We start from the raw sequence: 10,000 nt of genomic DNA, 5'->3' as shown, positions 1-10,000 counted from the left end.
AACGAAGCAGTGTTTGTTCAGTACCTGGACCCAGGAGCATGGCATCTAGCCTTCTACAATGACGGACGAGAAAGAGAGACCGTCTCCTTCAACACTGCTGTAATGGGTAAGAAAGAGAGAGACCGTCTCCTTCAACACTGCTGTAATGGGTAAGAGAGAGAGAGGGAGGGTGAATGAGGGGGGAAGATAGAAGGGGAGGGAGAGAGGGGAGGGAGGGAGAGAGAAAGATAGAAGGGGAGGGAGAGAGGGAGAGAGGGGGAGAGAAAGATAAAAAGGGGAGGGGGGAGAGAGAGGAGGGAGAGAGAAAGATAGAAGGGGAGGGAGAGAGGGAGAGAGGGGGGAGAGAAAGATAAAAAGGGGAGGGGGGAGAGAGAGGAGGGAGAGAGAAAGATAGAAGGGGAGGGAGAGAGGGAGAGAGGGGGGAGAGAAAGATAAAAAGGGGAGGGGGAGAGAGAGAGAGGAGGGAGAGAGAGATAAATCTCCTTCAACACTGGTGTAATGGGTTAGGAGAGAGAAAGAGGGGAGAGAGGGAGAGGGGTAGGAAGAGAGAGGGGGGAGAGAGTATACAAACTTTCACCCCACTCAAGCGCAGCAGTTTTACTTTCACCCAATCCTACTCTCACGATTAGCCTGCCAGCTCCTGTTGAGAGAGTGGGGGAAGGACGGAGGGGAGAGTAGGTTTGAGTTAGGTAAGGCATCGTGCTTAGAGAGGGAAGTGGAGAGAGGGCGAGAGGTGGAGACAGAAAGAGGGAGAGAGGGAAGTGGAGAGAGGGAGAGAGGTGGAGACAGATAGAGGGAGAGAGGGAGAGAGGTGGAGACAGAAGGAGGGAGATAGGGAATGGGAGAGAGGTGGAGACAGAGTGGAGAGAGTGAGAGGGATGGAGAGAGAAAGAGATGGATGGAGAGAGAAAGGTAGGGCTGGAGAGAGTGAAAACCTCCTCAGTGCTCTCATCTAAAACTGTTCACCTCACACAAGTCACTTAGACATGGGTAGAGTGCTGAAAACACACACACAACCAAAACACACACACAGAGCAAAGAATGTGGAGAGGAGCACATGCAGCTGAATAAAGTATTGATGAACCTGGGGATCAGAGCAAAGGAGAAACACAGAACTGAAGGAGGAGAGGAGAAGTGGATAGAGGGAGAAAATAAGAGAAGGAGGAGAGGAGAGGAGAGGAGAGGAGAGGAGAGGAGAGGAGAGGAGAGGAGAGGAGAGGAGAGGAGAGGAGAAGAGGAGAGAGGGAAGGAGGAGAGAGGGAGAGGAGGAGAGAGGGTAGAGGGAGAGGAGGAGAGAGGGGAGAGGAGGAGAGAGGTTAGAGTGAGAGGAGGAGGAGAGAGGATAGAGGGAGAGGAGGAGGAGAGAGCATAGAGGGAGAGGAGGATAGAGGAAGAGGAGGAGAGAGGATAGAGGGAGAGCAGGAGAGGGGAGAGGAGGAGAAAGGATAGAGGGAGAGGAGGAGAGAGGGAGAGGAGGAGAGAGGATAGAGGGAGAGGAGAAATGATAGAGGGAGAGCAAGAGAGGGGAGAGGAGGAGAAAGGATAGAGGGAGAGGAGGAGAGAGGGAGAGGAGGATAGAGGGAGAGAAGGAGAGGGGATAGAGGAAGAGGAGAGAGGATAGAGGGAGAGGAGGAGAGGAGGAGAGAGGGAGTGAGGATAGAGGAAGAGGAGGAGAGAGGATAGAGGGAGAGGAGGAGAGAGGGAGAGGAGGATGAGAGGAGAGAGGGAGAGGAGGAGAGAGGGAAAGGAGGAGAGAGGGAGAGGAGGATAGAGGGAGAGAAGGGGAGAGGATAGTGGGAGAGGGGGGGCGAGGGAGAGGACGAAAGAGAGGAGAGAGGGAGAGGAGGAGAGAGGATAGTGGGAGAGGAGGAGAGGGGATAGAGGGAGAGGACGAGAGAGGAGAGAGGGAGAGGAGGATAGAGGGAGAGGAGAAGAGAGGATAGGGGGAGAGAGGGAGAGGAGGAGAGGGGATAGAGGGAGAGGAGGAGAGGAGAGAGGGAGAGGAGGAGAGAGGATAGGGGGAGAGAGGGAGAGGAGGAGTGAGGATGGGGGATAGGAGGAGAGAGGATAGTGGGAGAGAGGGAAAGGAGGAGAGAGGATAGTGGGAGAGGAGGAGCGAGGGAAAGGGAGAGGAGGATAGAGGGAGAGGAGAAGAGAAGATAGGGGGAGAGAGGGAGAGGAGGAGAGGGGATAGAGGGAGAGGAGGAGAGGAGAGAGGGAGAGGAGGAGAGAGGATATGGGGAGAGAGGGAGAGGAGGAGTGAGGATGGGGGATAGGAGGAGAGGGGATAGGGGGAGAGAGGGAGAGGATGAGAGAGGATGTGGGAGAGGAGGAGAGAGGATAGGGGGAGAGAGGGAGAGGAGGAGAGAGGATAGGGGGAGAGGAGGAGAGAGGATAGGGGGAGAGAGGGAGAGGAGGAGAGCAGATAGGGGAGAGGAGGAGAGAGGATAGGGGGAGAGGAGGAGAGAGGATAGGGGGAGAGAGGGAGAGGATAGGGGAGAGAGGATAGGGGAGAGAGGGAGAGGAGGAGAGAGGATGGGGGAGAGGGGGAGAGAGGATAGGGGGAGAGAGGGAGAGGAGGAGAGAGGATAGGGGGAGAGGAGGAGAGAGGATAGGGGGAGAGTCGGAGAGAGGATGGGGGAGAGAGGGAGAGGAGGAGAGAGGATGGGGGAGAGGAGGAGAGAGGATGTGGAGAGAGGGAGAGGAGGAGAGAGGATAGGGGGAGGGAGGGAGAGGGGGACAGAGGATAGGGGAGAGGAGGAGAGAGGATAGGTGGAGAGAGGGAGAGGAGCAGAGAGGATAGGGGGAGAGGAGGAGAGAGTATAGGGGGAGAGGAAGAGAGAGGATAGGTGGAGAGAGGGAGAGGAGCAGAGAGTATAAGGGGAGAGGAAGAGAGAGGATAGGTGGAGAGAGGGAGAGGAGCAGAGAGGATAGGGGGAGAGGAAGAGAGAGGATAGGGGGAGAGGATGAGAGAGGATAGGGGAAGAGGAGAAGAGAGGATAGAGGGAGAGGAGAAGACAGGATAGAGTGAGAGGAGAAGAGAGGATAGGGGGAGAGGAGGAGAGAGGATAGGGGGAGAGGAGGAGAGAGGATAGGGGAAGAGGAGAAGAGAGGATAGAGGGAGAGGAGAAGAGAGGATAGGGGGAGAGGAGAAGAGAGGATAGGGGGAGAGGAGGAGAGAGGATAGGGGAAGAGGAGGAGAGAGGATAGAGGGAGAGGAGAAGAGAGGATAGGGCAGAGGAGGAGAGAGGATAGGGGAAGAGGAGGAGAGAGGATAGGGGAAGAGGAGGATAGTGGGAGAGGAGGAGAGGAGGAGAGAGGATAGTGGGAGAGGAGAAGAGACTGAGAGGGGGAGAGGAGGAGAGAGGATAGGGGGAGAGGAGGAGAGAGGATAGGGGGAGAGGAGGAGAGAGGATAGAGGGAGAGGAGAAGAGACCGAGAGGGGGAGAGGAGGAGAGAGGATAGGGGGAGAGGAGGAGAGAGGATAGAGGGAGAGGAGAAGAGACCGAGAGGGGGAGAGGAGGAGAGAGGATAGGGTGAGAGGAGGAGGGAGGATAGAGGGAGAGGTGAAGAGAGGATAGGGGCAGAGGAGGAGAGAGGGTAGGGGAAGTGGAGGAGAGAGGATAGGGGGAGAGGAGGAGAGAGGATAGAGGGAGAGGAGAAGAGACCGAGAGGGGGAGAGGAGCAGAGAGGATAGGGGGAGAGGAGGAGAGAGGATAGAGGGAGAGGAGAAGAGAGGATAGGGGCAGAGGAGGAGAGAGGATAGGGGAAGTGGAGGAGAGAGGATAGGGGGAGAGGAGGAGAGAGGATAGGGGGAGAGGAGGAGAGAGGATAGGGGGAGAGGTGAAGAGAGGATAGAGGGAGATGAGAAGAGACCGAGAGGGGGAGAGGAGGAGAGAGGATAGGGAGAGAGGAGAAGAGAGGATAGGGGGAGAGGAGGAGAGAGGATAGGGGGAGAGGAGAAGAGAGGAGAGGGGGAGAGGAGGAGAGAGGATAGGGGAAGAGGAGGAGAGAGGATAGAGGGAGAGGAGAAGAGACCGAGAGGGGGAGAGGAGGAGAGAGGATAGGGGAAGAGGAGGAGAGAGGATAGAGGGAGAGGAGAAGAGACCGAAGTGTCAAGACAGATGGAAGAAGGGTAAGAGCAGAGAGAGAGATTTTTAGAGGAGGAGGAGCAGGGGAATAAATGTTGAAATAGTGAAACATGATTTAGACAGAATGGATGGATGGATTGTATTTCCAGTAAAAGGAACAGTGAGCGGTTTATGAGTCTCCTGTAACAATATGAAATATTATTTTTTTGTGTTGTTGAAATGAAGACTACAGGCTTGAGTTTGACATCTATCTCCTCTCTCTATTCTACCATTACAGACTCGGTACAGGAGTGTCCCCGTAATTGTCATGGCAATGGAGAGTGTGTGTCTGGTGTGTGTCACTGCTTTCCTGGGTTCCATGGCATGGACTGCTCCAAAGGTAGACACAGATAGACAGACACACACACACACACACACACACTCACACACACACTCATACACACTCACACAAACACACACACAAACTCACACAAACACACATACACTTGTGTAGAGACAGTACTGTGATACATGGCGGTTTAGAGCCAACATGTCTCATAGTTCACCTGGGGAAGAAGACTGTTCACTGATTAATAGTTTAGTTACCTCTCTGTGTAATTACACAGACACACACACACACACATACACACACACACACATTACCTTTACTCTGTTATTTACTCTGTTGTGACCATCAGACATTCTGTTCTCTGACCACTGTATACCTTTTTTCCCTTCTCCCTCTCCTTCTCTCTCTCTCTCCCTCTCCTTCTCTCTCTCTCTCTCTCCCTCTCCTTCTCTCTCTCTCTCTCTCTCTCTCTCCCTCTCCTTCTCTCCCTCTCTCTCCCTCTCCTTATCTCCCTCTCTCTCCTTCTCTCTCCCTCTCCTTCTCTCCCTCTCTCTTTCTCCCTCTCCTCTCTCTTTCTCCCTCTCCTCTCCCTCTCTCTCTTTCTCTCCCTCCATCTATCTATCTCTTTCTCCCTCCCTCCCTCCCTCCCTCCCTCCCTCCCTCCCTCCCTCCCTCCCTCCCTCCCTCCCTCCCTCCCTCCCTCCCTCCCTCCCTCCCTCTCTCTCTCTCTCTCTCTCTCTCTCTCTCTCTCTCTCTCTCTCTCTCTCTCTCTCTCTCCCTCTCTCTCTCTCTCTCTCTCTCTCTCTCCCCTCTCTCCCTCCCTCTCTCTCCTCTCTCCCTCCCTCCCTCTCTCTCCTCTCTCCTCCTCTCCCTCTCTCCTCTCTCCCTCCCTCCCTCTCTCTCCTCTTTCCTCCTCTCCCTCTCTCCTCCTCTCCCTCTCTCCTCCTCTCCCTCTATCCTTTCTCCTCCTATCCCTCTCTCTCTCTTCCTCTCTCTTTCTCCAGAGGCGTGTCCAGTTCTCTGTAGTGGTAATGGTCAGTATGATAAGGGATCCTGTATCTGCTACAGTGGATGGAAAGGAGCAGAGTGTGCCGTCCCCACCACACACTGCATTGACCCTCTCTGTAGTGGACATGGGACCTGTACTGGCGGGAACTGTGTCTGCTCCCTGGGGTACAAGGGAGACAACTGTGCCAAAGGTGAGGAGAGGGCGTGTGTGTTTGGGGGTGGCTGGGTTTGTGGGTGGGTAGGTTGGTGGATGTGTGTTTGAGGAGGGGTATTGGATGTGTGTAAGTTGACTATATAAACAATTTGGTGTGTCAGGGAGTGTGTGCTAGGATGGAAGATGTGTAGTGTGTAGCACACCTCACACACACACACACACACACACACACACACACACACACACTCACACAGCAGCCTCCCAGTCCCAGCTCGTCATAGCGTCCTCTGCCTCCACAGTGGTCCTGTTGTGTTTCTCTATATACAGATGAGGGTGTAGCCAGGCACCTCACACATCTGATCAAAGGATTACATCTGTTCTATTCATCCTGTTAAGATGGATCAGCATGCTACACATTAAGAGAGAGGGGTGGGAGAGAAAGACAGAGAGAGAGGGAGAGAGAGAGAGGGCAAGGGATAGAGAAAAGGAGAGCGATAAAGAGAGAGGGAGAGAGAGAGGGAGAGAGAGAGAGATAGATGGAGGGAGAGAGAGAGAGGGGAGAGGGAGAGAAAGAGAGGGCAAAGGAGAGAGAAAAGGAGAGTGAGAAAGAGAGAGGGAGAGAGAGAGGGAGAGAGAGAGGAAGAGAGAGAGAGATGGACAAAGCGAGAGAGAGGGAGAGAGAGAGGAAGAGAGAGAGAGAGAGAGATGGACAAAGAGAGAGAGAGAGAGAGAGATGGACAAAGAGAGAGAGAGAGAGAGAGAGAGAGAGAGAGAGAGAGAGAGAGAGAGAGAGAGAGAGAGAGAGAGAGAGAGAGAGAGAGAGAGATGGACAAAGAGAGAGAAAGAGGGACAGACTACAGGTGGAGTGAAGATGCGAGCGAAATGTCATAGTAGAGAAGAAAAGAGGCAGAGGGATGATAAGAGAGAGAGAAGGAGAGAGGGAAGTGACAGATAGAGGCAGAGGGATGATAAGAGAGAGAGAAGGAGAGAGGGAAGTGACAGATAGAGGCAGAGAGATGATAAGAGAGAGAGAAGGAGAGAGGGAAGTGACAGATAGAGGCAGAGGGATGATAAGAGAGAGAAGGAGAGAGGGAAGTGACAGATAGAGGCAGAGGGATGATAAGAAATAGAGAGAAGTAGAGAGGGAAGTGACAGATAGAGGCAGAGGGATGATAAGAGAGAGAGAAGAAGGAGAGAGGGAAGTGACAGATAGAGGCAGAGGGATGATAAGAGAGAGAGAGAGGGAAGTGACAGATAGAGAGAGGGAAGTGACAGATAGAGGCAGAGGGATGATAAGAGAGAGAGAAGGAGAAGTGACAGATAGAGGCAGAGGGAAGTGACAGATAGAGGCAGAGGGATGATAAGAGGGATGACAGATAGAGGCAGAGGGAGATAAGAGAGAGAGAAGGAGAGAGGGAAGTGACAGATAGAGGCAAGCTACAGAGGAGGGTAGAGAACAGGGTCAGCATTTTCCTCCACTCTTCATTTGACCCCTCGTTTCCCCCTCTCTGTTTCCTATCCACCCCCCTCTGTCTTTCTCTCAAATGTGATATTCACACCCGAGTCACTCAAACGATTTACCTGAAGTGGCGATGACACATAAATCTATACGTGACCCTCCGTTTCTGCCTCGCCAACAGAATGGAGCGCCCAGACAGCAGCATGTGAAAACAAGTGGGGAGGGCTTTTTAGACAGGTGGGGAGATGGAGGGGTGGGGGATGAAAGGAGAGAGGGGGTAGTCAGCAGGGGGAAAGGGGGATGAGAGGAGAGAGGGGGTAGTCAGCAGGGGGAAAGGGGGATGAGAGGAGAGAGGGGGTAGTCAGCAGGGGAAAGGGGGATGAGAGGAGAGAGTGGGTAGTCAGCAGGGGGAAAGGGGGATGAGAAGAAAGAGGGGGTAGTCAGCAGGGGAAAGGGGATGAGAGGAGAGAGGGGGTAGTCAGCAGGGGAAAGGGGGATGAGAGGAGAGAGTGGGTAGTCAGCAGGGGGAAAGGGGGATGAGAAGAAAGAGGGGGTAGTCAGCAGGGGAAAGGGGATGAGAGGAGAGAGGGGGTAGTCAGCAGGGGGAAAGGGGGATGAGAGGAGAAAGGGGGTAGTCAGCAGGGGGAAAGGGGGATGAGAGGAGAGAGTGGGTAGTCAGCAGGGGGAAAGGGGGATGAGAAGATAGAGGGGGTAGTCAGCAGGGGGAAAGGGGGATGAGAAGAGAGAGGGGGTAGTCAGCAGCGGGAAAGGGGGATGAGAGGAGAGAGGGGGTAGTCAGCAGGGGGAAAGGGGGATGAGAATAGAGAGGGTGTAGTCAGCAGGGAGAAAGGGGGATGAGAAGAGAGAGGGGGTAGTCAGCAGGGGGAAAGGGGGATGAGAAGATAGAGGGGGTAGTCAGCAGGGGGAAAGGGGGATGAGAAGAGAGAGGGGGTAGTCAGCAGGGGGGAAGGGGGATGAGAGGAGAAAGGGGGTAGTCAGCAGGGGAAAGGAGGATGAGAAGAGAGAGGGGGTAGTCAGCAGAGGGAAAGGGGGATGAGAGGAGAGAGGGGGTAGTCAGCAGGGGGAAAGGGGGATGAAAAGAGAGAGGGGGTAGTCAGCAGGGGGAAAGGGGGATGAGAGGAGAGAGGGGGTAGTTAGCAGGGGGAAAGGGGGATGAGAAGAGAGAGGGGGTAGTCAGCAGGGGGAAAGGGGGATGAGAGGAGAGAGGGGGTAGTCAGCAGGGGGAAAGGGGGATGAGAAGAGAGAGGGGGTAGTCAGCAGGGGGAAAGGGGGATGAGAGGAGAGAGGGGGTAGTCAGCAGGGGAAAGGGGGATGAGAGGAGAGAGGGGGTAGTTAGCAGGGGGAAAGGGAGATGAGAAGAGAGAGGGGAGGTAAAGAAGTAGGAAGAGAGGGGGGGGGGGATGTCGAACAGAGGGAGTTGGGGGAATGAGAGGAAGAGGAGAGCAGGAGGTGGGGAGGGGGACCTTACAGTTTGCCAGGAGGGGGTCATTTGTCAAATTGGTTTTCACTCACTGTTCATACTCATATCTGCCAGTCAGCCAGCCTGCCAATGTCAGATTATCCCCGGTGCATTGACACACACACACACACACACACACACACACACACACTCACACACACACACACACACACACACACACACACACACACACACACACACACACACAAACACACAGATACAGGGAAGGTTATATGTGAGGAAACGTAGCCTTCTGAGTGAAAATTATTGACTTATTAAATGCCTGTGAAAGGCTGTGTGAAGAGAATTACTCAAGTGTATCACAGGATGCTATAGAAATCTTTAGAAATCACACATGAAGGAAACACGAAGCTAGTATTTTAAACATTATTCTCTCTTTCTCTCTCTCTCCCCCTTTCTCTCTCATTCTCTCTCTCTCTCCCCCTTTCTCTCTCTTTCTCTCTCTCTCCCCCTTTCTCTCTCTCTCTCTCTTTCTCTGTCTGTCTCTCCCTTTCTCTCACTCTCTGTTTCTCTGTCTTCCTCTCTTTCTCTCCCCCCTCTCTCTCTCTTTCTTTCTCTCTCTGTAGTGGACTGCCTGGACCCGACCTGTTCTAATAACGGTATCTGTGTGAATGGGGAGTGCCACTGTAAACCCGGCTGGGGCGGCCCACACTGTGAGCTTCAGCGGGCACAGTGCCCAGACCAATGCCATGGCCACGGTGCATTCATACCGGACACTGGTCTCTGTAGCTGTGATCCTAACTGGATGGGACCAGACTGCACTGTAGGTCAGTTGAACCATAATCTGTAACCCCTGACCCCTGAGTCATACCCCTAACCCCTGACCCCTAATCCTTGCCTCTAACCCTGATTGGACGGGACCAGACGGATCTGTAAGTCAGTCTTACCCTAACCCACCTCAACTATAATGACAGCAGGGTTTTGGTAGCTGTGATCCTAACTGGACGGGACCAGACGGATCTGTAAGTCAGTCTTACCCTAACCCACCTCAACTATAATGACAGCAGGGTTTTGGTAGCTGTGATCCTAACTGGACGGGACCAGACTGATCTGTAAGTCAGTCTTACCCTAACCCACCTCAACTATAATGACAGCAGGGTTTTGGTAGCTGTGATCCTAACTGGACGGGACCAGACGGATCTGTAAGTCAGTCTTACCCTAACCCACCTCAACTATAATGACAGCAGGGTTTTTGTAGCTGTGTAACTTTTTACGTCTCTTTCTCCTCCCTCTCTACAGAGGTGTGTTCTGTGGACTGCGGGACCCACGGTGTTTGTTTGGGCGCAGCGTGTCAGTGTGAGGAGGGCTGGACGGGCACCGGGTGTGACCAGCGAGTGTGTAACCCACTGTGCATCAAACATGGAACCTGCAAAGACGGCAAGTGCCAGTGTCACCAGGGCTGGAATGGAGAACACTGCACCATCGGTAGGTGGGGAGAGGAGGAGGTGTGTGTGTGTGT

The 10,000-nt window shown here is 53.7% G+C and overlaps 1 protein-coding gene across 1 annotated transcript in view; it reads left to right on the top strand.

Annotated features, from left to right (window-relative positions):
* LOC139402255 (teneurin-2-like) overlaps positions 1-9,966 on the top strand; it is a gene marked incomplete at its 3' end in the record, with an annotated part of 87,346 nt that extends 77,380 nt beyond the window's left edge. The window contains exons 7-11 of the mRNA XM_071146353.1: positions 1-106; positions 4,369-4,470; positions 5,424-5,618; positions 9,108-9,308; positions 9,781-9,966. The exon at positions 1-106 is cut by the window's left edge and continues 90 nt beyond it. Of these exons, the coding sequence (XP_071002454.1) occupies positions 1-106; positions 4,369-4,470; positions 5,424-5,618; positions 9,108-9,308; positions 9,781-9,966 (790 nt within the window). The remainder of the gene's footprint in view (positions 107-4,368; positions 4,471-5,423; positions 5,619-9,107; positions 9,309-9,780) is intronic.
* Between the last annotated feature and the right edge of the window lie 34 nt (positions 9,967-10,000).

The sequence above is a fragment of the Oncorhynchus clarkii genome, unplaced genomic scaffold (genome assembly GCF_045791955.1).
Source record: "Oncorhynchus clarkii lewisi isolate Uvic-CL-2024 unplaced genomic scaffold, UVic_Ocla_1.0 unplaced_contig_1486_pilon_pilon, whole genome shotgun sequence".
Classification (NCBI taxonomy): Eukaryota; Metazoa; Chordata; class Actinopteri; order Salmoniformes; family Salmonidae; genus Oncorhynchus; species Oncorhynchus clarkii.
Note: the sequence above shows the minus strand (reverse complement) of the source record. Positions and strands in the feature narration are given on the sequence as shown.